Below are 27,268 nucleotides of genomic sequence, written 5' to 3' on the forward strand. Positions count from 1 at the left end.
TTTTTTGGGTGACCCCATGCCTGTGTGTGGTGGCGGGGTGCCTGCGGACCCTGCTGGCAGAGAGATTGCTCAAAGAGAGCCATCCCAGGTTGGTGTTGTAGGGCTGCTGCCTGCTTGTGGCCCAGGACAGAAGGGTGGTGGTGGTGGTAGCCCTCTGTTGGCTCTGTGCGTTACCGGTGCCCTCAGGCAATTTATGGTAATTTCCCTGCTGCTGAAACAGGTTCAACAGCACGAAAATGAATATGTCATTACACTAATCCATCCAGGAGGAGTTGTAGAATGGCATCCATCATCTTATATGTGTTCAGGACCAAGACTACGTCTGGCCTGGTGCTGGAGGGTGGAGGACTCGCAGGGGATCGACCTCCTCTTGTCCTACAGCAGGCAACGCTGGGCCAAAGCTGCAGGTGTGGTTTGCATTTCTCAATAGTGTCTAGAAATAGACATTTCTTAATGTCTAAACAGGGCCTGTGCAGGAGCAGGAGTTCGACCACTACCTCTAGGGATGCTTCAAGGCTTTGACAGAAGCACAGAAGCAAGAAAAGCCCCCGCAGGCCCCGCTTCTTGGGCCTTTGGCTCATATAGAGGTCTGCAGAGGGCGTCCAGCAGCAGAGCAAGCTCCCTCCTTTGGTGCAGTTATGCTTGCGGTCCCGGTCTGAAGACTGGGCCAGAAATTTGGAAATCTCAGGTTTGACGTTTGGTTGTTGACCGGGTGACTTCACGCAGCAGTAACGTGGTACAAGTGGATCCCAAAGGTTCGGTGCCTGTGCCTCAGCAGGAAAGCTCAGGAGCAAACAAGAAGCCAAAGGCTGGGCAAAGAGATTTCCGTGGTTTTTGGCTGTCTATGAGCCATAACAGAGGTCTTTGGAGATGTGCCTGATGGAAAGCCCTCCTTGTTCCTTGGGTGACATCTCTACACGGCTGCTGTGGAGGTTTCCACGCTCTCCAAAACCGAATTTCCCTGTTTGCACAGCTTCCTCATTTCATAAAACGCTTCTGTGCGTGGAACCTCGTGCTGCCTTTGGTTCTCACGTTACCGCCGGCCCCTGAAAGACTGCGGGGCCGGGGGCATCCTGAATAGGGGCATTTAGGGGCCTCTTTTGTTATCTGTGCCTGGGTTTCCCACGCAGGAAATTTCAATAACTAAGCAGCCACCGTGGTGATTCATAACTCCTAATGCCACTGAGCTCACTTGCAATTTAGATGAAGCGGTGACCTTAGCAACTCAAGGGTGATCAATAGGGAGTGTGTCTGTGTGTCTGGGGGTATTTCCTTGCTTTTTTATTTATATTTTTTGAAACACACTCCTGTGTTTGTTTCCCATGAGCTGCAGTGTCTGTTTGGAGTGCGTTGTCACCGGTCGCCCGCTGTTTCCTGGACTTGTCAGAGGGAAATAACCCCATCGGTGTGCTCAGGCTTAAAATTCTCTGCAATACTGTGGGGTTTTCATAAATACCCAGGTATCAGCACAAACAGGGCAGTGGTGGTAACCTGGAGAAGTGGTGGAGCAGACAGTGTGCTTCTCAGAGCATTTTCACGTGTTTTCATTAACATTTTACTGCAGTGTTTTTTTGCCAGTAAACCAAAACGGGATAAATTCACCGTGTATTTCAGGTAGCTTTTCCTGGCTGTTTTCTCAGCTGTAGCACAAAGCTTCCCCGTGAAACTAAGGGGAAGAAAGAGAGGGTTGCTTGCCTCTGGCTCCCTGATAGCAGCAAGGGTTAATGCTCCTCGTGGGCAATGTGCACGGCTCCCTGGAAAGCAGCATTTGCTTAGGATCTGGGTTTGGGATGTCATTTATCAAAATAATGAAGATTTTTAATTTCACTTACACGTACAATACGGTGGCTGTTCCCTACAGCAGCGGAAAACGTGAATTATATCTATGGAGAGAAAGAGACTGAAGGGGTCAGGGCTGGGGTCTGTGCCTCGGTGCCACACTGGAGGTCTTGGTGGCACTTGGTGGCAGCACCAGCGTTAGGGGCAGCGCGGGCAGCGAGCTGGGTGGTGGAACAACCTGGCTGGAGAAGTCCGTGCAAGGTCAGCGTGGTCGTGCAGAGCTTCCTGGTGGCACTTCTGCAGGCACATCGTGGGGATAAACCCGGAAAGCAAAGAGACAAAGCCAAGAGCAGCAATCCTCGTGGCACTCACCCAACAACTCAGCAGCTCCTTGCCTGAGGAAGCCTTCAAGGGACTGCCCTCGAGGCAGGTGGGAATTACCAGGCAGATGGCCGCTTGGTGTCCAGGCAGGGAGGGAGCGCTAAGGAGCAAAAATCTGGCTACAGGAGTGAGAGGCCAGAAGAATAAACCCAAAAGAGGAAATCCTGGACTGAAAAAATGCATGGTGAGTAGAGAAGCCTAGGGGAACATGCTGAGAGCCGTGTATTTTTGTGCAGCCTCTAATGACAGATGTTGAATCCTTTAAAAGCCTCTAAAAGTGTTTGCTGTATCACCTTTAGAAAGGCAAACTGCAAACCACGAGTGCTCACGTGGCTGGGAACAGCCAGCTTCACCTCCTCTGCAGCACGAGGAGCAGCACCAGCCCAGGCACTGCTTTGCCCATACAGAATGGCGTTGGGTTTTTGAGCAGCTTGGTTTTTGTCAGTAAAGGTGATGTTTCTTATCAGCCTGGCATTGGGGATGCCCTACTCATGAAGGCTTTGACACCAGACAGCCTGTAATAAGGGAATCCTTGGGATAAAACCTTCTTCCCAGGCTGCATTTAAGGCTTTGGGATTCGGAGGTAATATGATCAAAACCTCAATTTTGATTTTTAGCATCCTGTTTAAAAAGCAATCTATCCTTTGTTAACATTTTTATGTTAACAAAGGATATGTTAACCCTTATTTTTATTATTTTTTTTTTAATGCACAGTGCTGTTCCTCAGAGCTCTGGCAGCAGCCTGCAGGCTCTCAGAGCTCCTTTTTGGTACTGGGGTGTTTGATTTTGCTGCTCTGAGCTGTTTGCTTTGCGCTGTGCTCGCTCCTGCCCGATGCCTCAATAACGCATTGCAATTAGGAGGAACGGTTTGATATTCACCCCCCTACCCAAGGGGGATAAATGTGGCAGGCAGGGCTTTCTTTCAGAGGGCTCTTTGATGTGTGTGTGCGTGTGGGGCCATGTTTATTGCTAGCCTAAGAGCCTAGCAAGGCGTGCGGAGAAACCACAACCGAGGAGACAGAACATAAATTGTAGCTGATCATAAATCGTATCGCAGTCCTGTCCAGCACTGGTTTTTGGTGGAAGCCCAAAAATTTCCAATTGGGTGCTGCTGACCCGAGGCTGAATTTCTGTTTAAACACAACATGTAGCAAGACCAAATATTTGGGAGTCGGTGCGTCATTCTCAACAACTAACCAGTAGGCATCGAGGCTCAATAAGGCATCCGTTTGGTATAAAATGGATGAAACGAGCAGAAAGAGGAAATGAGAATTTTTAAAGGATGGTTCTGAATGCTGAGATACCCATTTGTCAGCACTGGGATCACAGTAAGTGGTTATGGGGCCGTTGTGTAGAACAACCCTGGACTGAGATGCCGGGGGCATTCTTAATTCCTTTGAGGCCACGGTGACCATTTGGGTTGGCTGTTTTTTGAGCCACAACTCCTTTTTTTTTTCCAGGTCCCAGGCAAGTTCTTACAAAATGTACTCCCGGTATCAGCACGGTTTTGATATTTTTAAAAGCCAGCACTAAATTTAGTACCGACTTGGCGCTTCTGTTGGCAGGCCCGGGGGATGGATTGGGGCCAGGCAGGAGAGGGGGAGCTCCCCGCTCCTCGGGGCTGCTGCTCTGCAGACGTGGTGGTGCCGTGGCCGTGCTGTGCCTGCCTGCACGGCCGACTGCACCTCTCCGAAGCGTGTCCAGCAAAAGGAGATCCGTGATGCTCTCAGCATCTCAGGTGTTGTACCGAAATGCGTGGTTCTAGGTGATGGAGCAAGCGACAGGATGGATCCTCTCCAAACCTCAGCCCAGCACTGGTCCCCTGGCAGCTCCATCACGTTACAGACCTCACGGCCAGGTCCGAAGGAAAGCCACGGTCTGGCTTCGCGTGTCTCCTTGGCCAGGAATTAGAGCCTGACTTGTTGTGCTCACAGCCCTGAGCCAGCAGGCGCTGCCGAGTCCAAGGCTCAGCTACAGCACGGCATTTTGTGAAGGACCATTCCGGTCTGAAGTGTTCAACTGGGAAAATGTGTGCCCACCTCAATAGTTAACTGAACTCACCGTTAGGAATTTGCATGTAAACGTTGATATTTTTTTAAATTTTAGTTTCTCTCATTGGATCTTGTCATTAAATCTACCGGATCAGAGCTGCCACCGCTTTTAAGCGTGTGACATCTCCTCGTGCAGGTGCCTGTGGTGGAAGGAGTGGGCTGCGCCCTTCATTTTGAAGCTGAAATGTTTTCCCAAGGCTCCAGGTAGTGCTCCTTTGGCCATTCAATGGATCACCGACACTAGAGCTGACGGTGCCTCCACCAAGGTCTCGCTGCAGTTGTAGCCCGTGTTGTTATTTCACCAATCCTCCCACTCACATTGCTGCAGCCAAGCTGCTTTGGGGGAGATTTTTGCAAGAGAAGAGTTAAATCCTGGCCCCTTTGTAAGCTGGAGTGGCCCAGAGCAGCCTCAGAATAACGTCCGACCCCAGCCTCTTTGTGTGGGGGCTTGGTGTTTGCAATAGATGCACACTTGAAACTTGAGGCAGCCAACGTAGGCATTTTAAATGTACTCTCTACACTTGTTAAAAACATGCCACAATATTCCCCCTTTCCCCCCTGCAGGACAAACAGTGCCTCCGTTCCCCCTCTTGGCTTCCAGCAAGCTGCTAGGGCTTTCCTTTCTCAATGTGGTGGTGGCGTTTCGAAGGAAAGGCTTTTATTTTTATTATTTTCATTGTCTTCCTTTACTCTGTAATAAATAAAATCCAACAGGGAGCTCTTAGGGCATGCAGGAGACCGGCTGGCTGTAGCTCAGCACAGCCACCACGTGCAAAAACTGCTCGGTGACCTCAGCCCGATGGGTGCCCCAAATGCAGCCCTATAATTGTAGGCTGCGGGCTGGTGCTTCCTGCACTCGGCTGCTCTCCTGCAGTGATTAACCATTGCCAAGCTGCTGCCAGAGGACACGCGTTTTCTTTTCATACTGAGGAGCTCACGGGCTGGGGTTTGGGGTGGCCCCAGTGGCTCTGGCACTGAAGTGGAAGCCAGAAATGCCAGAGCTCGGTCCCGGAGCGGGGCGGGGAGGCTGCCTCCTTCCCTGGGGAGCTGGGTGGTGAGCACGAAATGCTGGATGCCTGAAATGAAACAACTTCCAAGCTGTAACTGGCTGGGAAGCATGTGGCTAAACGAATTGTGGGCTCACCAGCTTCTCCTGCATTTATTCTGATGCTATTGGTAAAATCATTTAAGTTTGGGTACTCTCTGGAAATGAACTGTGTGCCTTGTGTTCACCAAGCATCCTTGCTTCTTCTCACACCAGCGGTTTGTGGCGGGTACACCCCATGGCAGAGCCCTACACACACAGCAGCCTGGTTTTTGTGCAGGAAGCAAACCCTGCTGGATCGCCCTTCTTGCAAGCAGGGCAAAAAATACAGGTGGCTATTGAAGGCGTGAGCCTAGCGAGGCCTCCACTGAAACACGACAGAAATGCTGCGGTCGGTGCTTAACAGTTAGCAAATTTTAACATCTCTGTTAAACACATCTGAGCCTGCGGACCTCTGTGCCCCGTCCCGGATCCAGAATTGTCACACAGCTTCAGGCCATGCATGTCCCCGGGGCTTAGCTCCCAGTAGATGGTGATGGGGCTGGCTGCGCTCGCTCCTTGAGGGATTGGAGATCCCGGCACCCCACGGCAGCAGGACGAGCTGATCCATAGGGCTTGGTACATGGGCTGCTCAGGTTTGTGCCTTTCAGGCTTAGAGATCCTGGTGGCTGATCCCTCGGTGTCGGATTTTGAGCATCTCCTGCCCCGAGGGGCCCCGTGCCCGCAGAAGCCAAACAGTTAAGTGCCCCGATCTCCTCGGATGGAGCGGCGCGGGTGGGGAAGGCTCCCACATTGCCTTGTTTACCTTGGCTGCTCATGATATTCTCCCTCCGTCCCTCATGGACGGTTCCATTTCTGCCAGAGGGATGAGCTCGTTCGCTGCCACGAAAAAAGCGGCCGCGCCGCTCCTTAATCCCCTCCGCAGCCCTCCCGATCTGTCCAACTCGCCTCTCACCCAAGGGAAATGCATGCGCAGCGTCCCGGCCACACGTGCATTTGCATTTCAAATCAGCTGAGTCAACACAATGTAATGGTCCTGCCTGGAGGTCCTCAGGGAGCCACAGTAGCTGACAATGTGTGCTTAAAGGGAGGGTCTGCTTTTCTTCTTCTGTTTTTCTTTTCTTTTTTTTTTTTTTTAATTTTTTTTTTTTTTATCGTTGTCGAAGGCGGTTTCAATAGCCGGCAGCCCCGGGCTGGAGGCGCTTTGCAGCGTGGCCGCGCGCGGACCGCTGATGTTTAGCAGATGATCAGCCTGTCAGAGCGGCCGGGATTTCATTTTATTTTCTAAACAGCGTTCATCTGGACGGGGAAAAAAAAAAATAAATAAATAAATAAATAAAATAACTGGCAACGGTTCAGAGAAGAGAGGCTGCTGCCGAAGTGTTCCTGCTCGGGCTGCCACTGATGCAAGCAGCTGTTCCCATCTGCACTGCAGCACCGCAGCCTCTGCACAGCCGGAGCTCTCGGGGCTTCTCGCTGCAGGGACTGCCGAGGGAGCCGGCCTTGCTCGCGTCCAGCCTCGAGCCCAGGGCACGCTGAGGATGGGAGGCTCGCAGTCGCTGCAGCAGGCACAGCCAGGTAGCCTGATCCGGGAGCCGTCAGAGGCGATGTAAGTCCGCGTTCCCTTCGCTCGCCTTTTCTCCGGGCTGCTGGGCCCTGCGGCCGGGCTGACTTTGCGGCCGCCGCCTTTGTTTGGTGCTAATTGCGTTCAGCTGGGGGCATCGCCGGGGTTTTGGGGGTCTTGGGGGGCCGTGGCGAGCGAGGTGCCTTTTGTAAGGCTTGCCTCGTCGCAAGGCGCCTCGCTCGGGCCGGCCGCCTGGGTTGGGTGGTGTGGAGCGGTGGCTGCGCACCATATGGTTTGTCTTTTCATGTTTTGGGTGCGTAATCAATCAAACACAATGACCACTTACAGCGAACAAAAAGCCACCCCTTCCCCCTCCTAACCCCACCGGCGCTGTGTTTTCTGCTTAACATGCGCAGCGTGGAGCTGCATTTCTCTGGCTTCTCGGAGATTCCCTCTGCTTTTCTCCGTGCAGATGCTGTTTTTCGGGTCACATCACCCTTGCCAGCATCAGCCCTGTCTTGGCGTTACGGCCTCAGATGAATCAGGAGAGCAAGGTGTCCGTAGGTCTCTGCTCGCTGAAGGCCAGCTGGGAATGAGATTCATTTGGGGCTGGGAGGGGGAGGGAAAAGCAGGCAATTATCGGGTATTGAGAACGAATTACCACTTTTTCCCCATGGCTACAGCGTGTATGGAGGTGCACAAATATGTGTGTGCATGCAGAAATAGCCGACTCATTTCCCAGGTAGAAATAGGGTTTGGTCATTTGTTGGTCGAGGTTTTATCGGTTCACGTAGCTGACAGTCTCTTCTCCCTGACCTCCACCCCAAAGCAGTCAGCTGGCGTGCTGGGGCAGGGACTTTACCTCTGAAAGGGTTTCAGAAGAATTGCTTTGTCCCTTGCTGGCCTTTCAGTCACAGGGATCCCGTTTATCCAACATGTCTGAGCACGGAGTTAATTTCTGATCATCTATTTCAGTAAGTTCCCGTTATATCCACTGGAGCTAACATATAAACCAGCCTCACATAGGTCTTAAAAACGTAATGTGGTGCCTGCTTAGTAAGGTGGGTGTGATAAGATTTGAGGCATCATTTGTCTGTTTGAGATCAGTGCTTCAGAGTCGAGGGGGAACGATGGAGCAGTACCTGATAGCTCTGCCTCCGATAGGCCTTACAGGTAGGGTTGTGCTCCCTTTTGTCACCTCCCAGCATACCAGCACAGAGCTTGGCTGGATCCTGGCTTGTTGGGGTTGGAAGATGCAGGCCTACCAGCATTTCTGCATCCTTTGTTCCCCTGATGTGCAGCTTCACCAATTAAGCTTTTTTTTTTTCTACGTAGCTCCCTTGTGCACAGCACCACCACGGCTTCGTACGGCTTCTGTTTAATGGCACACGGGGATGAGCTGATGCCTCCCCGTCTTTAAAGCACTGAAAATCACATTTTTGTCTGCACTAACTGGGTGTATTTTCAATGGTGATCCGAGCACTGGGCAATAAAAGCAACGCAGGTGAAGCAGTGTTGGGTGTGTTTTCCATGCAATTTTCACAGCCTTTTAAGAATTGACTCTGTTGAAGAACGTATCGACCAGGCTATGTGGTTTTTGTTATGGCACTCGAGTGAATGACATTGTCACCTCCTTTGGTGACTCACATTTGAATATGCTCATCTTCTGCAGTTAGGTTGTGCTGTGGGCTTTGGATGTGAGCCTTTTAGGCCCCGTGTAACCAACAGATACACTTTTAGCACAGACGTCATTCAGTAACTGTTGATATTCTCAGGAAGAGTTGGTGAAAGCTATTACTCATCTTAAATAAATACTGAGAGTCCTCAAATAAATACTCGCGTCCTCTCTTCATTCCAACGAGACACTCTTTAAGGTAAGGCAAGCCAGGAGATGTTTTTTTATCCTTGAGAAAGCGCAGGCCTGGTTTCCCAAAATAAGAATCTCTTTGCAGGATGCCATGGCAATCTGCTCTGAGGTCCCGGTTCATACTCTGAGAACTGTAACTTTACCAAGGGTTTTTTTAATGAGGTTACACTTAACTTGCTTTGCACACCCAAGCGAGTCCCAGGCAGGTTGGGTAAGGGCCTGTGGGGCTGCAGCATCCCGCAGGGGGCATTTTGGGGATGGGCAGAGGCTGCCTGCTGAACGGGACAGCTTGATAATAAAGGATGTAGCTTCATGACAAAGGCAATGCCCAGCTGGGTTGGCTGCCCTGGGTTCATTAGGTGAAAGGGGTGTCAATCAGAAGTCATTGCTGGAATTTGGCACCCAAAATTCATTAGCACCAAAAAAGTACAGAGACAATTTCCTTCGGTATCTGCTGTTTTGGGAGTTTCCTGCGAAGTGTCCTAGGACAGGCCTCTTCACTCAATCTTAGTGAAAGTCCTGAGACCGATGGTAGAATTTGGGTGGAGAAGGGATCTAGGTGAAGGCTTTAGAGGGTGTCCATGATTAGACATAAAAATATTTGTAATAAAAACAGGGTGAGTGCTGACAGCCCTGGGTGCTCTGCTGTGCGTTGTGGATGGTTGGCAGCTCAGTCACTGGCAGTAGGCAATTACCCTTTTATTTAATAAATAATAAAAAAAAAAAAAAGGGGGAAGAAAAAAGTCTATTTTGAATGATAAAAAGGGAAAGCCCAAGGGAGGCCGGTGCCAATAGAAGTTAACTGCAGATGAAAGTGGCGTGGTTCAGAGCTGGCTGTTGACATGATCAGCGCTGTCATGTGCGTTGCAATCTGCAGTAGGCGCCCCGGTGGCCGTGGATTGAGCTAAATGGAGGCCGGGTTTCAATCAGGAGCAGCTGAAGTGAAGGAGGTGGCAGCGTGAGGATGTTTCTGTGCACGCACCCTCACCTCGGGCACCCTGCAAGCGGCTCCTGCTGGGGCCGGGGGCAGCCTTTGGCTCGGCACCCGCTGCTGCCTGCTCGTCCCTGCTTCCCTTTTTAACAGCACTACAGTTCTGTCTCTAGGTAACGCTCTGTCAGCATCAGAAAGCTGGAAGTCTCGGTAGGTGTTTAAATGTTGGTGATTTAGATCTAGCTCTCAGCTCAGTTTATTTTTCCTCTGGTGGAGAGGCTCCTTTCCCCGGGCACGAACCGCACCTCGCTCTGCGGAGCATCACAGCTGCTGTCCTTGCAGCGCCTGGACAGGACTGACATTCAGCACACATTTCTTGGCCAGCCAAAGGGCTGGGGCCGTGTTATTGCCTCCCACCAGCTCTACCTGCTGCTTCTGTACCATTTGCATCCCCTGCCCATCCAAGGGGAAAATGACTGGAGGCTGAGCCAGCTCCCGCCGAAGGGAGCGGTGAGATGCCCGCTGACCTCGCTGGGAGCTGGATCGGACTCCGAGAAGGAAATTGAATGTTACTGATGGGTGGTAGCAGGCCAAGCTGCTGCCCTCGTGGGTTGTTGTTAGCTGGTTTCGGTGCTGGTTGCTTGAAGGACTGGGCAAAATTTAAGCAAGGTTGGCTCAGGCTGGTGTGAGCTGCTCTGTGAGTGGGTGCACTCGTACGGCTGCGCACAGAAGTCGTCTGCATATGCACAAGAAGTGCAGCCCTTGCTGGCTACCAGCTTTTGTGCTTTTCTATCCATAAAACCTAGGGGAACCCACCGTATGGCTCTTAAAAGTCAGAAGGAAACCAGTTTGGTTAAATATTTGCACAGTTTTATAGCCTGAAGTGTAGGGAAGTCACCTCAATGAATAGATACAAGACTGGGAAGATCTTGAAAGCATTGAAGGAGTTTGGGTCTTTGGGAAGGAGGGGAGGCTTCTGTTACTGTAATAGTATTTAGTTCAACTTAATCCCTTCTTGACAGCCAGTCCTGCCTATTGTCAGCCTTCTACATATTTATTATTATTTTTAAAACTCCAATTGACAGCCACCGGTCGGCATCCTCGGCAATGTGGAGAGCACGCTCTACCTGCTGGCTTCGTCTACCAAGTCGGGGAAATTGCTGGGAGACACGGGGGTGTTTTACTTGCGAGAAAATGAACCAGAAGTAACAGGCAAATTCTTCTGTCAAGCTTTCCTGCCTTTTATTCCAGCCTCCCTCATTCGAGCCCAAAGAATCTCGTCTCTGAAGTCAGCGACAGCGCTGCTTTTGATATGAAAGGGTACTACATCAACCTCTGCAGCTGTCAGCAGACGCAGGCAGGTCACACGTAGACTTGAAGACAAAATAAAAAGACCCCAGAATGGCTCACCCCTCCATTAGCAAGGCACGCCACACATCTGGCAAATACGTGGATATTATAGGGCTCCCTGGACTAAATGGTGTGCCCTACACGGTGCGTACTGGAGCTGCTCCCATCCATTATGCATTGTGACACAGAGGGAAACTGGGAAATACGAACTGATGGGAAGCAGTAAAAACGTGAATGAAGAGGCATTCCTGCACGTGCCTGGTGCCTGACACTTCCCTCTGCTTCTGCCTTTTGCTTTGCTTGACCCAGCAGCCAAAGCAGCTGCTTGTTAGATATAAATCAAAGATGCTCTTTGGTACTGGGAGCTTTAGAGGTAATAGGCTGGGTGCTTTTGAGTTTTTCTTACACCAAAATTAGTTCTGTCTGTTAGGGACGTGCTTCCTTTGTTTTAAGACCTTGCGCTGATAGGGAGTTTTTGTATTTGCTAGTGCTTTGGATGCCATCTGTTACCAATAGATACCATTTCCTTATCCATCTCTGATACTTTGTAAGGATTTAGCTTCCTAACAAACTTCTTATGCTGCCCAGTTTTGACTTCCCAGTGGCAAAAGGCAGAGCTTCAACTGGAATTTCAGTGCAGTTGGCGTTTTCTTTGGGGAAGTGGGAGCGTCTAAGAAAAAACTTGGGGTTCCTCTGCGGTAAGAAACAAATGAAAAGTGCTGTTTTTACTATGGAAAAGCTTTCTAGAGAAGTAAAAAATAAAATGTCATTTCCCATTAGCTCCTTAAATGCTTTGAAGCAGCCATCTGAATTTAGTAGCAGCCTGTGGATATCGTGTGTTATAGTCCCCGTAGCACCAGAGAGTTGGCTCAGTGGAAAAAACTGAATGTTTTTATTTCCATGGGTTCCCATTTCCCACCACAGTTCTGAGATCTCAGAGATTTCTTTTAAGGCACGTTTTGGCCCGAGAACCTTCATCAGTGGTGGCATTAAGACAGCACCATCCCTCCTGAGCTCCAGAAACTGAAGAGCAGTTGGCACGGTAGGCTGTTGAAAACCTTCACACATGAAGTGGGCAAACTTGGGGTTGAGAAAGTATGGATCTCTGCCAGAGCCCTCCGGGTAATTGTAGGGCTCTCCTGGATTTACGTTCATCCCTTTCCCTCAGTAAGGCTTCTTACAGCTCCGATCCCACAGCTCTGGGGTTGGGTTAAGGAGCTGAGTGGGCGTTTGGGAGCCTCTTGCCTTCCAGGGAGGGGATTGGGGTCATCCCTTCTGTTGGGATGAAAAGGAAAAATTGGGAAAATCTGGGACTTCCCATGGCAAATTTCTTGGGTTTAGATTAAACAGGATCCCTAGAATTATGTGCAAATGAACGAGATAAGGTTTTTCTAAACAAAAGCAGCTTGTTTCTAGGGCTAAATATAGATGAGATTGTATCTGAAACGTAGCAGCAGCTACACTCAGCTCCTGCTTTTGAGTTTTGATCTGCTCCCAGCACGGAAACGTGCGTTTATTGGGCTTGTTAACGGTTCACTGCCCTCATTAAAAACGAGCCCAGTGTTGTGCTGGGAGAAGGTTTTCCTTGCTAAAGGAGGGGAAGGATGAGTGAGGGATCCGAGCTCCTTTGTGCACCGCTGAAGTCCAGGCCTTGCCCCTTTAGAGCTGGGCAGCAGAGGTTGGGTGCCGTGGTGTCGCCCAGCCGAGCTAAAGCTCAAGTCAAGGAGAAATCTGCCTGCCAGACCCGTCTGGAGCATCAGCACCCGTCCCACACCCACCTCAAGTCAGAAGGTGAGATAGCTGTTGCCCACCAAGTCTTTTATTACTGCTCCATTGCTCCCTGGCTGTTCGTAGCCCAGAGCAGAGGACAAGAGGTTAGTGGGGGCCTTGCAAAGCTCTGCACAGCCACTGGGTGAGACAGGCCCAACATGGGGCACAGGGGCTCTTTGCTCCCCTCTTTCCCGTTGCCAAAAGGATCCCCTGACTCTCCCCTTCTCCATCCTCTGTGTAGTCCTTGCCTCTTTTCTGAAAGGAGCTGCTTTCCCAAATCTCCAGCCGGTCCCTCGGGGATTACAGGTACCACACGTTCACCTCTGCACTTCCCGGTCGCTGTTTCATCTCCTGCTGCTGCTTATGGGCTGTGTGGCTGAGCGGAGACATGGCTGGGGAAAGCCTGGCAGGATTGAAGGGGTAGCTGCAATCAGCAAAGCAATTTCAGACGTACGGCTCTGGCTCCCAATGAATTATTGATTATTTTCCCTCGGAGCCCTCGCATGATGCTGTGTAGCGGCGAGCGCAGGCAGCCAGCTTGCTTTCCAAGGATGTAGTTAACAGGATGTTGTTTCCTGGATTAAAACTTCAGAGCTTGCTACTAAAGGCGGGGGAAAGGTATTTGTCATGGGTATTAAATACTTAAACAGCAACTACCAGTCCCTGATCTGTCAGGGTGAATCTCAGAACAAAATACAGCGCTGATAGGGATCGCTGTGCATCAAATGGTGATACCTGTGTTTGTGGGGAGCATTTCACCTTGGATATTGGAGGATCTTCACGGCTTCTCCTCATCCCTTAAGAGATTTACGTATTTGAACATTCAGCAGCCTCTGGTTAGTTAGGGACACACGAGGATGTTTGGTGTTGTGATGTCTGAGGGTGAGTGTCTTTAATTAAATGGTATTTCCCTGTTGTTCCTCGGAGAATAAAGCAGCTGCCTGAGAAGAGCGCAGAGATTAAAAGATGTGCAGATCCTTCAGTTCTACGTCCTGTTCCTGCCGAGTGGAGGTTTTCATTATTCAGACTAAAGTCTGTGGAAGGGGAAGGCTGGCCAGAAAGACTGGGAATTCATTTCATTATTCATTTATTGCAGCAGTGTTGAAAACACTCCGTTACGTCTCAGGAAAAGCCATAAAAAGGAGAAAAAAAAAAAAAAAAAAAAACAATGTGATTTAAATCAATGCAGAGAACTTCTCGCTAATCAGTTAGAAAAATGAGTTAAGTAGCTTGAAGTGCTGCTGTAAGGATGCAATGTTATATCCCTCAATCTTCCCTATCAGATGTGGCTTCCCACAGCTCGAGACATTTCTTTCTGGTTGCTGCGTGAAAGCAGGAAATGGCTTTGCTGGGGGAGTGCGAGTTTGGCTTCTGCACAGAGTGCTCTCCAAATCGCTGAATAAACAAGCAGGAAAAGCAGGAGAAATAATTCCTTCTCCCCTCCTGGAAAGATTTATGGAGAGATTACTTGTAATGCAATAGGTAAAACGCAGAAATCAGCATTAACTTTAAATTAATTGTGTCCTTTTCATTCTTCTCTGCTGTGATTCTAGTCCTGTTCTCCAAATGCAATCATCCTATGAAGAAAAATTACCCTTTTTATAGTAAGCGATTAATTTTTAAGAGATTCACGTTTCTTTTTGTAACCTCTTGTAGAAAACACGTTTCCAGCCTGACCTGTGTGGTTTGGGTAGCACACGAGGCGTTATTTATTTTCCATGGCTGAAGTCCCACGTTGCGATTTGCAGCCAGGACGTTTTATTTCTGTTTTCTCACCTATCTAAAAAAAAAAAAAAAAAAGGCAGATCCCTACATGTCAGTTCCGACACTGCTGTCGAGGACGTCGAGCTGCAGATCGGATGTGAAGTCACCCGGGAGGGTTAGAGCAGCGGCTGTGAAGATCCGAGCCCTGTTTGCGTGTTTGCACCGTGTTTCCGCAGGTGTACATCATTAACGCTTCAGCCGAGCTCTCTGCTTTGTGCCGAGACAACAGAGAGGGCATCACGCCCCGGCTCGCAGCCTGGGGGAGAAGCAAGGAGCTGCACAAAGGAGGGAAGCAGCCCTGGCTGCTCCCGGGGTGATGCACGATGCTCTCCCTCCCCTGTGTCTCTAAATTAAGCCGTGTGCTTGTCAGGGCACATCGCTGATGGGCTGGGAGGCGTCGCCTTCGATGCAATATTGATTATTTTCCTGGGCAACCATGTTTTGAGTGGGTCTTGTAGGAATATTTATGCTGAAATCAGCTTAAAATCCTTCTCTGGAGAGGAGTGCCAGCCCTGCTTCCTGCACACATCTGTGACGATATGAGTTCCTGTGTAATTGCATTGTGCTAAAGTAGGTCTCTGTCAGTTCAGCAGAATGGGATTTATTTGATAAAACCTCTATTTTGTTAAGCAAGAACTGCAAGGAATGCTTTGCTGCCGTGTCACAGCTCCAGCCATAAACCGATCACGTGGCGTTGTCCTGGTCTTATATGGGCAAATGCCTCTGTCGAGGAAGAAGCTGTAGCTGGTTTTGTGCAGCTTCTGCAATAGGAACCCCTGAAAGCAAGACACAATTCCTATTTAAGTCTTCCAATTCTGCGGTATTCACAAAATTCTCAAAAAAAAAATCACAGAAACCTTTCTTGAAAGAAAAAATACACTTTTTTTTTTTTTTTTGTCCTACAATTTAGTCTTTATTAGGACTTTAATGTATCTGTAAGATAGCAGGATAAAAAATGGAAATACCTAGGAAATTGACTTCCTCCCAGTTGAGGGATAGCTTCTCTAAAATTATTTTAATTTTTTGTGATTTAAGAAGCCTCTGTTGTACCCATTTTTCACTGAACCATGCCCAGTTTTCAAGTAAAAACAAAAAAGGTCTACAGGGCAGCGGTTAGGGATGTCATAAAGTGAGACTGAAATTACTTTCCAGCTATATAGTCCAAGCTGAAACAATCCTGTGCTGAAATTACTGTTTTGTCTTGACGGTCAGACTTTGCAAGTCGGAAGCCTATAAAACATTCCTCCAGTGTTGCAAGGCAGGCAAGTAGCTAGGGGCATCATTGTCTTTTCTGGGATGTATGCATACATATTCCATACATAAACCTCATGCTGTACAGCAGGCAGCCTTCCCCCAGAAGGTGAGGTACATCCCTCGTACAGATTCAGCCCTAGAAAGCTGTGAATTCCCATCGATTTCCATCACAGTTGGACACTTTGCATTTTGCTGGAGCAAACCCTGGGAGAACAATGTGCTTGGTTTTCCTCTGCTTTCCTCCTGGGTACCAGGCCTTATTTTACGGGTATGAGTCCCGAGGCTTGGTCCTCATCCTGCGGGTACGAACCGGTAGTGATGCTCTGTGCGTGATTTATTTAATTGTAGGTTAGATGATCCTGCTGCTGGATATCCTTAGAGCAGCGTGAGGGAAGTCCATCAATAGTTAATGGCCAGAAACGTGTCCCTAAAGGAACTGTCTTGTAAGTGGAGGCCGGGGACATGTAAGTGACATGTTTGTGCCTCCCCAGCTCCTGACGTGCTCACATCCCACGCTGAGAGCCTTCCCCGTGGGGACAGGGAGGGGAAAGGCAGGCGGCTGTAAGTGGTCCCAATAAGTCACTGACCCTTCAGCTTTGGTCGGCTTGGCTAAGGATGATGGTTTTGCTCTTCTCTGTGTGAAATGCTGTTGGTGCTGTTGGTAGTGTTGAATTATTTCTGAGAAGTTTGGTCATTTTAATGGTGTATTGTGCTAGAGAGAAGGGAAATACCATTTGTGAGGCGTATGCCTAGCACTGTTTGTGGTGCATTTCAATGCCATGAGTTTAACAGATCCGTGGATGACAGGAAGACTAATTCAGGTACCAAATATTAATAATTAATACTTAACCAAATGAATCTACCATTGTGTCCGACATGATTTTTGTATGCTGCCATGCCAGTTTAATGTTAAAATTTAGAATCTGTGATGTTGTTTGTTCCTCAGAGCGGGTAGGTGACAAATGGCCCAGCCAACAAGTACCACGTTAAGAGCAGCTGATTAATGTGGAGCCCTGCGTTGGCCTGGAGTCACCGAGTAGACAAATACCATACAGAAATGACAGCACAAAGCTGAAACGTTTTTGATATTACTCTAACCTTGTGCTGGGATGAAAAAATTGACCTTTTGTTGTAACATACGCTATTCTTGTTCGCTGTGAGTAGGCCCTAGGGTCAGGTAAGGCTGCTGGCCTGAAGTGGTAGCTTGATCTCTGGGAAGGGCTGTACGGTTTGGGCTCTCGTGCTGGTTTGGAGTTATGACCCTGAACAACATTGAAAGTCTGAAGGAAGAAAGGGAGAAAGGAGATGATATGCATCTGCTACCGGGTTGTGTAACTGCAGCATGAAAAATACCACAAGATGAATTATAGAGAGAGTCCGTTATTGAATTTTTTATAAATAGAACAAGAAAAAAGCTCAAATTTAATATGTACCAGTTTAGCAGTCTTCAATTTTTGTTTTCCTCTGAATCAGCACAGATTCACAGTGATAAGCTGTTCATGCCACAAAGAATTCACAGCCTGGGTGGGTGAGGCAGGCTCGAGGTGGATGCAGAAGCGGATTGACCAAGACCCCGTCCATGCAGCACTTGAGTGGCACAGCTGAGAGCTGGATTGATCTTCAGGCTTGAGGCTGCCACTGAAACATGCTGCCTCAGTGTTCTTTTTCTCGTTTTATTTTTTTAAGACCTCTACGGGATAAGATCAATTTAACTGTGAAAAATGGGAGCAGGAAATTTGAGAAGGTTTTATCAGGCTGTTCGCGGTGGAAGAGCTTGACTGAAATTAATGCACATCTCTGAGCACCTCGCCTCTGCGGCTGTATGGACTTGAAAGCTTGAAGCTGCTGAGTGTCTTTTCAAATCTTTCTATCTCTGGCTTTGCCAGGATAGGATGAGTATATGTGCCCGTTTAAGTAACGTGCAAGACAGATTGACCTCAGCAGTGTACAGCCAGTCCTCCATCCTCGGCTCTGATCTCATCGGAAAACAGACCTGAATTATTCATGCAGCTTTTATGAAGATCATCTCTGAAAGTGATCGATGGAGGTGAGACTACGGAACTCATTCCTCCTTTTTACTTCCAGCGCATCTCCCAGTGGGATTACAGGAATGAAAACCAAAATTCATCTTCAGTACTAAACTGAGCATCTTAAGAAGCTGCTTTTTTTTTTTTTTTTTTTTTCTTGCTGATTTAGATTCCTCTCACAGTGTATAAATCATTCAGTAAATACTGATGTGAAATTTGTATCCTAACTATGACCTAATAGCTTTTGATGCTTTGGGTTGCCAGGTCTACTGGAATCTGTGCGTTGCCTTTAGGTGGTGCCACAGCTCATGCTTATGATCTGCATTTGCTCATGGTTTGTACATCACCACCGTGTTTGCTCATTTGGGTCCCTCATTGCACAGCTTTGGGACTCCCAGTCCATCGTGGTGTATGCCAGCTCGTCCAGCAGCAGGACCCAAGCCTTGGATGATTCTTGAATGTCCCTCTGGTGACAGATGGGTGTGCTTTGAGCACTTGTTCGATTCTCAAGGTCCAGGTTTTGCTGGCAGTCTGCATGGTGTGCTTGAGAGACTACAACTAAACTGGGCCAAGCTGCAATAACAAGGCAAGTTTAGAGTCACGTAGGTTGGAAAAGGCCTTCCAGGTCATTAAGTCCAACCATCAACCTCACCTATTTATTGTATTTTGTCCAAAGTGCTAAGTTTGGAAGGAAATACACCAGTTTGAATATAGATGGATGGAGGATGTTCAGCTTGGCTGTGACGGAGCTAAGCCCTGAAGCCAGTCTTGATGTTGCTCCTTGTGATTCCACGAGCTGGTGGGGAGCAGCTCCATCCCCTCTCCCAAACAGCGAGGAGAGGCATGGCAGGAAGAAATCTCATCCTTGTGTGCTGACTGCTTTCCAGCTGCGGTGACAGAAAGGCTATTTTTCATTCTGAAATGAAGGACTTAAAGTTATAAATGTCCGTGGTTTACAAAAACGAAGGTAATGTAACTTCTGGGGCTAGATTTCCACAAGGCCAAAGGGGACAAAGAGAAGTCAACCCTGGGAACTGCCTTCAGTTGCTCCAAGCCTCCAGGTGAGAGCAGGAGCACCCCTATGGCACGGCTGGCCCCCTAGGATGGCCATGGTTTTTGGTTCTCCCCAGCTCCTCTCCCTGCCTGTGTGCACTGCACTCACTGCCCACCAGCTGCCTTCCCATTTACTGTTTACTGGCCATCTTCAGAGAGGTGAAAGAGGACCGTGAGAGTACTTCTAGTCATTTTGTAGCTTCTACAATCTAGATTTTTATTTTTTTTTCCCCCCATTATATACAAAAAACAAAGGATGCAGATAGAAAGATATGAGATACACTCACACGTCCTTGTAGCCACCCTCGGAAATCAGTGTGAGCTTGCCCTGATAACTTACGTTCCACCCAGTAGCTTTTAACTGCTTGGACTCCGCACTTGCAGGCCCATTCTCCCCATTATGAGCCAGGACCAGCAAATGAGTTCTCCATCCCTAAACCCCACATGTCCCATCTCACCCTGCCTCGTCCTCGGCTGGAGCTTCAGGATAATGGTCAAGAGGACAGAAGGGGCTCTTCCCTCCACGAGAGCTGGGTCCGCGCCTGCTGCCGCCTGGCAAGCTCTTCTGCACCAGGGACTTTGCAGCAGGCTTATTTATTTTTCTGTACTTTTCAGAGAAAAGACATTACACATTTCAGCCAGTTCTATTCGTAATTTCCTTTTCACAGGAAATCCTGTTGTTCTGGGAAAATCTTTTGTTACAGTTTGAAAGTACAATTACAGTCTTAAAAATATCCTACGCGGGAGAGACCATCCCGTGTTTTCTCTAAGGAAAACCGACCCAGTTCAGCACAGGTTCTCATTTTCCCAGGAGATACGTGATGTAGACCTTGGAGCACAGTCCTGGGCTATGCTCCCAGGCTTTATGCTCTTTGCCACCCTGCAGGTGATGACAACGACCACTTGCCTGGTGTGGAGCTTCCCTTCCCACCTCTGTGTTAAATACCAAGCTTTGCTATCATGACCGCCCCTCATAACAAGCTCGGCTGCATTTGAATTAAGGTTAAGAAAGTTTTTACTGATTACATTGCTGCTTATGGAGGGGTGCAGGTGAAAATTAGAAGTATGGGATCAGAATTGTGCTGAGATTACTGAATATTGGCAAAACGAAGCTGTGATGAAGCTTAGGCAATGAGAATCACATGAAAACTCAAGAGGGATGAATTACTTTTAATGTTGTTGGTTTAGATGATAACTTTCTATGTTTACTTTTATGACAGGAAACATTTCTCTACAAGAAAAATACCAAATTCTGTTTCTGTTTGGTTCTTCAGCTTTGTTTCCTGGAGCACTTCTGTGGCAGGAGGAGAAAACATTATGTTGACTAACTACGGTGTAGCTTTATTTCCAGAAGTTCTTGGTCCTTACATGATTTAGATCTTCACTTATCATTTAGGTTTCCCATCATTTCCTACAGGTGTTCCCTTTCAGGCCTGCATTTCCTTTGACTGGCTCCGTTTGGGGTACTGCTGTTTCCCCACTGGGCTGACACCAACCCACTGGGATCCTTCTGTTGCTTGTGGCTGTGTGAGCCCACGGTGCTAGAAAAGGATTATTGACAGTACCAGGACCGTGCATTTTACACCTTGCCTCACCTTTTTAATAAACCTATACATTTACAAGAGGGCTATGGGAAAATTGTGTAAAAAAGTAAAACATATTTCCCTGGAAGCAGGATACCCAAGGATGAGCTGCACCTCAGGTATCTCCATGTGCTCTCACCTGTAGGAGCACACACGGAACTTTGATGATGTTTTTAAAGTTTTGTGTTTCATTTTTTTAAATGAAGCTGTGAAATGACTCTTAAGATCCTTTTCCGTGTTCATTTATGTCCCCTTGCACCAAGGAAAGTTTCAGAATCTATCTGATATAAGGGTGTTGGTGTTGTCTTTGTGGTTGAACCTCCTTCACACTGAAAAGCAGGCTCTGCAGCATGGATTTGTTTCCAAATACACGTTCACTTTTGTAGCACAAAGAAGTGACAAGATCGTGGCTGTGATATTTTGCTCTGGAAACTACACTGTGGTATAATATCTCCTTCTGGGCTGCCTTTGGAGATCGCAGAGGTAGCCCAATAGCTGGTGTCTCTGCCATGAATCTTCCCTCTCCTCACTAGTCCAGGCTGTTAAGAAAACTCTCTCTTGCTTGGTTTTCCCCAGGAGCTCTGACTCAGAAGAAGCATTTGAGACCCCGGAGTCCACCACACCGGTCAAGGCTCCACCATCACCACCCCAGCCACCCCCCGAAGCGGCGGCAGCAGTTGTAGCAGACCTAGCAGAACAAGAAATAAAGCCCCAGCTGTCCTTGGAAGACACAGGTAAGGAGCATGCCGTGGGTGGGACACCTTGCTGAGGAAGGTGAAGCTGAGGTGAGGTGTTTGTGTTAGCAGAGGCAAGGAATGGATGCCAATAAATTGTTTCCTGGAAGATTTGTTGGTGTGTGCTGACCCTTGTCCGTGCTGAGAGGAGAAACTCTGTCACCTCCTGGAGTAAAGTAGTAGAGAATCTGCCCATAACACTGGGCAAATAATAAAGAAAATAGGAGCTTTTTAGGAAAAACAAACAAACAAAAAACACTAAACACCAATTCTTCATTTAGAATAAAATTTCATTCCCTCCTCCCAGTATTTTAGGAGCTTTTCAGAGTCAGATGCCTAGAAAAAGGAGGTACGATGTACAGGCACCTGGCTGCACACTGCTAGCAGTGACAGTTAATGAAATACTATTTCATCTGTATTGGCACCTCAAGCAGAAAGTGAACAAAAAGCTCCTAGAACAGTAGAAATATTTATATTAGCTCTGTGGTACAGTAACAGAGCAGTGAGTGTGAGTGTATGGATAATACAGTCACATAAAAATGGAACATGTTGGCAAGGTCACGTTTAAGAAGGGAATATGACATTTCAGAAACAAAAAGCTTTGCCCTCTTCCCCCCCAAAAAGGTATTCTTTGTTCTCCAAATTGAATAATAGAATATGGAGTAGGAGGCACTTCTTATCCCAAAATAGCTTTGTTTGGGTTGTCAAATGACAGCTCAACAGTTTAAGACTGAATTGCCTATTATGCTGTCTTTTTTCCCATCCAAAAGCCAAGTCATCTTGATTACATTGCTAAATTGTGTAAAGGTAATTTACTCTAAGCAGGCTAAAGCTGGCTTACGCTTCCTTTGGAAAGCTGTGTAACGTTGCCATGCTTTAAAGCTTCCACTTCCCACTGTAGTGGCTGCGTTTAGCAGTGGCAAAGCAACGTCCGTGGCTGGTGCTTGTATTGCAAAGGCTGTCGAGCTTGATTTAAACCTTTGGGGATGTGACAAACAAGTCTTGGAAATGGCTTGAGACACCTAAAGCATTTCTGGGACTCATGCATTAAGGAGTGCTCCTTAAGACTGTGATTTATGCTATGAGTTTATGAGAAACTAGAAAGATGTTCAACAAACCGATGCCACAAAATAAAATACTGGGAAGAGATGTCCTGGCAGTTTCTCCTTTAGAGTTCCTTCTTCACTGCAGCAAGCAGCATTACTCGTTCTCCATCTTCTTTCCTTTTTCTCATCTTAATATCTGTGATGACAAAACAAGTTAAGTGCTGAGAGAACAAAGAGTGCATATGCTTAACAGCATTGCAGCATGTTTTTAATTACTGCAGTAGATTATCTTCATCCCCTGAATACACATGTGCGTCCCTGTCACATGCGATTCTCTTCTTCCTGTGTCCCAGACCTCCCCCTCCTTTCTTTTGGGCATTCCCAAATAGATAGGAAACTGACTGTATCCATTCATAGCCAGCGTGAACTGTATTAAAAGCCATTGGACGGCGGAGATGAAAATGTTTCATTTGCAAATCAGATTTGTCCATGGGAGGCAAATTGCCACAAACTGCCAGAGCTGCGTTCCGCATTCCGAAATGATGCAGAATGCAGTTATACAACGGGGGGGTGGTACGAGAGGAGAGGGCTGTGCAATGCAGGGAAAATTCAGAGGTAGGAGGGCAACACAAAGCATTCGCTTGTTTCTGAAGCCTTTTGAAGATATTAATAACAGTGAGACTGTAGCTTAGGTGTTCGTATGCTTCAGAGAAGTGACATTTTGGTTTAACGTTTTTGTTTTATGAACCATTTGACTCCCGGTTATCTTATAGGTTGCTTATCTCATAGGTTGTGTGTGTGGCTGCACACAAATTCGATGAGTTACTGGGGGGCTGTGGGCAGCGGAAGCAGGGCTCCTAGTCGATACCATACAGCTAAATAAAGAGGTTTCACTAAGAGGAATAAGAAATATGGGCAACCAACGAGCCCGGCACGCAGCGAGAGGCAGCGCCGGCCAGCTGGGATCCTGCTTCGCCAGCCACACGCCTTTGTCTTCAACAGGATGGTGGTGATGAAGCGTGTGTTTGGGTGGAAGGAGGAAGCACAGAAGCGTTTGAGGGATTATTTGATCTGTATCTGACAATAATTATGGATGCAGACGGTTGTGGTGATGCCGCATCGCGTCATTAGCGCAACAGCTGGACCCCACTGCTGGAAAGCCAAGAGGAGAGTTTTTAATTAGGTTGACTTCAACGCTGGCTTAATAAGTATGATGAAAGTGTAATACAGCTTGATTCACTCTGGGTTCGTGCCAGCTCCTGGTGGTGTGAAACCTGCCGCATGGCCGCAGTCCATCAGCGGCAGAGCGAGGGGCTGGGCCGAAGAGGGGAGCTGCTCAGCGGGCGAGTCTGGAGGGAAGGGCCCGTCCAAACGTTTTGTTGGCTGTGGGGAGCAAGGGTTGGACTCTTGAAGCAAATGAGCTTGAGGTTGCTTTTTTGTGTTCTTCTTAAGTTTGGTAGTGTCTTAAATTATCGTTTGAGGTGCTTATCTGCAGGCCATGAGCTTTCCACGCACCTAGTTCAGGTGAGGTGAATGCACAGGAGTCTGCAGGTCCCCAGCCTGTCCCATCGGCTCCTTGCAGCAGGGTCCTCTTCTTGGTCCACCTGAGCACCACAAAGTGCTTCAAACCCTTTCTCCCAAATTCCCCATTTCTGGCCAGGATTTCTTGCTTAGGCAGGGGCATTTCTTCTCCTCCTACATTCTCCGATTATTTAGCGAATTCAGATTATACACGGGGCGAGATGCAAGAGCTGGAGCCCCCTTTACTTATTACAACCCACTCATCCCTCATGGGAGACCTGTGTCCAGTTCCTTCTTGTGCTGGGGGAATTGAAGTCAGCCCTCCCAGTACAGAGATGATGACCCAGAGAAAAGCAAACTGAATTTTTGCTAGGGCAAACATTCTTTTGTGTTTTTGCCTGACAAAAGAAAATTGAGAATAAGCTTTATATCCAACATCTTACCTCAGAATAAATGGCAGAAGTATTTTTACAGTAATTTTAACAATAGTGCTAGTAATTGATTTCATAACTTCAAAGGCCTTCATAACAAGCAGGAACGTGAAATAAGCTGTTTGAAAACGTGTAGTGTTAGGTAATTCCAGTTCCCATATGCTATAGGCAAAGAGCTTGTCTGCTGAGGTATTTCATTATAACAGTGTGGGGGTGCACGCTCTATGCATTTTCCAAATGTTTCTTCATCCTTCTTTTTCCTCCAGAAAACAGAAGTATAATTTAATTTCTGCTGCGTTTGCTTTATTAGATCTAGTTAAGTTTGGTCTGGTAACCTCGTGTTTGCTGGTGGGCACCGCATCCCCTGCACACGTGTGGGGCTGCATGGGGCATCTCTGCAGCTTCCTCAAGGACACCTGAGTTCAGGGAGGGCTGGGGCTGCCCCGTGCTCTTTCCTGGTGGGGTGTTGGAGGTCTGCTGTCATTCGAGGTGCTGTCACCATCTTGGTACAAAATCGTAATGCACAAAAATTGATTTCTGTAGTTGACTAGAAAAATAAAAAAGTACCCGCTCTGTATCCTAAAAAAAAAGTATCCTAATCCAGGCAGGCTTTCTCTACAGTCAGAGCAATGTCCGTGGGGAAGGAATAGTCCTTGGGTCGCCTTCTCAATGACTGCAATGGCAGATTTCTTTGGGGGAGCACCTGTTTTTCAGTACAATACAGGTTTCTCTGCTGTCGCTCATGTTTCTGGAATGCTTCCCACCACCTAGTACCTGCCTGAGGGCAATTCCTACTGGGATAGTTTGTGGGGGACTGTCAGCTCCCTGCCATGATCCCCTAAAGGGCATAAGCCTGGTTTAAAACCTGGTGCTGGCCTCTCTCTAGGGCAAGCTAACACCTTCATTTGCAGAGCTTGTAGCGTGGTACCTTCCTCCACGATCAAGCTGCATTTTAATGAAATGCAGTAATTAGTAAGACTGATTCACTTAATCCTGTGGTGTAAGAAGACAAATGGCTCTGCTCTCTGAATATGCCCTTAAAGTCACATCTTAATATCTCTTTGTGGTGCTACAAAGCTGTGCTGCTCTGCGCCAGCAAAGAGCGTTCACCTCTTCCCCTCCTACACTGCTGCCATTCCCAGGCAGGTGATCCCTGTGCAATGGGGTAGGAGCTGAAGAGCAGCAGTGCATGGCTCCCAAAAGCAGTTTTCTCTCCATTTCCCATGTTGTTCCATAAAGAAACAATGGAAATATTGCAGCAGGGAGCTGAGCTGCGCTCTGCAGAAATCTGTACTGTGAACGAAGGATTTGGTGAGGAGGAAGCTGTGAAATAATCAACCAAAGGGCTCTGAGCTCCATGTTACGTGGAGAACATCAAATTGGAAGGCTGGGCCACCCTGAGCATGGGAAGCATTGCACATCTGCTCACTGCTGTGATGCGATCCCAAATTCAGCTCAACTGCACCTTCCTGCTGCATTCCAGGTCCTGCAGGGCATTGATTTTGTATATCTATATTAAATATATGTTTGTACTGTCTTTGAACAAAGAGCCTCATCCCTGGTGGGCACATGAGGGAATGAAAACAACACGTAATTTCAGAAGGCTGTGTTCAGATCCCCCTTTTATTTCACGCTGACCTAGATTTGTTCTGTGCTGACGTGTTAGAGCTATGCGGTGTTCATTGCTCTGTATCCCAGTTAGGTGTCTTCCCTTCCACGGTGGTGTAAAATCCACAGATGAGCCTAACGCTGGAGTTTTACGACTCTCTTTGAGTCCCACCGGTGTCAGAAGTGAGGTGCGTGTGAAGCAAACACCAGCTCAGCAAATTGACTCTAATGAATGGCCAATCAGCCAGACTGAACCCAAGCACAGCCCTGCGGAGATGAGGAAAAAAAAATAAACTGTCCTGAAATATTGCCTCATTACTAGCATTCATTTCAGAAAAAACAAAAACAAACAAACAAACAAACAAACAAAACACAGTAAAGCAATATGTTTAGTTCCTGTAACTCAGTAAAATTCCAGAGTCTTGAGAGAAACCGTGCAGCTGTCACTCCTCTGAAAATCTCTCAATATACCTGGTGCTGCTCTAAGCTACTGCTGTGGGAAATGGATCTGATTTCCTTCAATTTCTTCTGTTCTCTACATTCATAAGTAATAACTCCCATGATTTCTATGCAGAGGTGCCATTTCCTCTGGAATAAAGAAGAACTGTTCTTAATCCACTCATAACTTCTGACAAAAAGCTGATTGATTCTCTGTCCACCTTGCTTTTATGAAAAGCAGTAATGAATGTAGCTGGGCACAATGGAAACTGTTTTGCAAAACATGTCATGATTGAAGTGAAAAAGATGCATAGAAATTTCACTGAAATCGTTTAAGGATGAGCAAAGCATTCATTTTTGCTTGAGCGTGCTTCTCTTTAAAATTGCATGACGCTAAAATTGAAACCACGACAAAAGCTGCGTTGCTCAGTGGGAAGCCCTGAATCATTCAGCTCCCGTTCTCATCAGAGGGAGCCCAGCTGCTGGGTGCAGCCCCAGCAGCCAGCTTAGCGTAGCGTGGATTGGGGACTGGAGGGATTTCCCAGGGCTCCACGCCCTGACCAGGACACGGACACAGTGGTGGAGGTGACGGTGCTAGGTTTGGGCAGGGACAATGACAGCCGGAGCAAACCGTGTTCAGGATCCGTAAAGCATTTTGGTAATGAACTTTAATGAGGTGGAAGGCAGAAGGGTCCATCATCTTAATCCTTTCCTACTGGTGTACTTTCTTTTTGACACGCACTGTGTATTTTTCTATTTAGTCCAATATAATTGTTATGTAACAAGTCAAGAGACTGCTATAAATCTTCTTAGGATTCCCTTTGATAAGCGAGCCTTTAATTACAATGAAAAGATGTTCAGTTGAACGGTTCTGCCATATAATTCTCCCTATAAAATTTTCCTTTCATCATGGAGTTAGCACTACGCTTTGAGAAATCTGTTTTGAATAATCCGTAGGCAGCTTCTAATTGTCTTTCTTATAGAATATTTGCAGCTGAGATTTCTTGTATAGTTGTTGAACTGATTATTATTATTTTTTTATAATCTTTGCCGTAATTTATTTCATATGAA

At 47.6% G+C, this 27,268-nt stretch overlaps 1 protein-coding gene across 14 annotated transcripts in view; it reads left to right on the forward strand.

Moving 5' to 3' along the window:
• The window catches only part of TACC2 (transforming acidic coiled-coil containing protein 2), a 124,311-nt gene that overhangs the window by 63,475 nt on the left and 33,568 nt on the right, over positions 1 to 27,268 (forward strand). For all 14 annotated transcript variants that reach the window (XM_084290092.1, XM_084290086.1, XM_084290091.1 and 11 more), the window contains one exon: positions 20,996 to 21,153. In XM_084290092.1, the coding sequence (XP_084146218.1) occupies positions 20,996 to 21,153 (158 nt within the window). The remainder of the gene's footprint in view (positions 1 to 20,995; positions 21,154 to 27,268) is intronic.

The sequence above is a fragment of the Netta rufina genome (assembly GCF_964035555.1).
Source record: "Netta rufina genome assembly, chromosome: 7".
Taxonomy (NCBI): domain Eukaryota; kingdom Metazoa; phylum Chordata; class Aves; order Anseriformes; family Anatidae; genus Netta; species Netta rufina.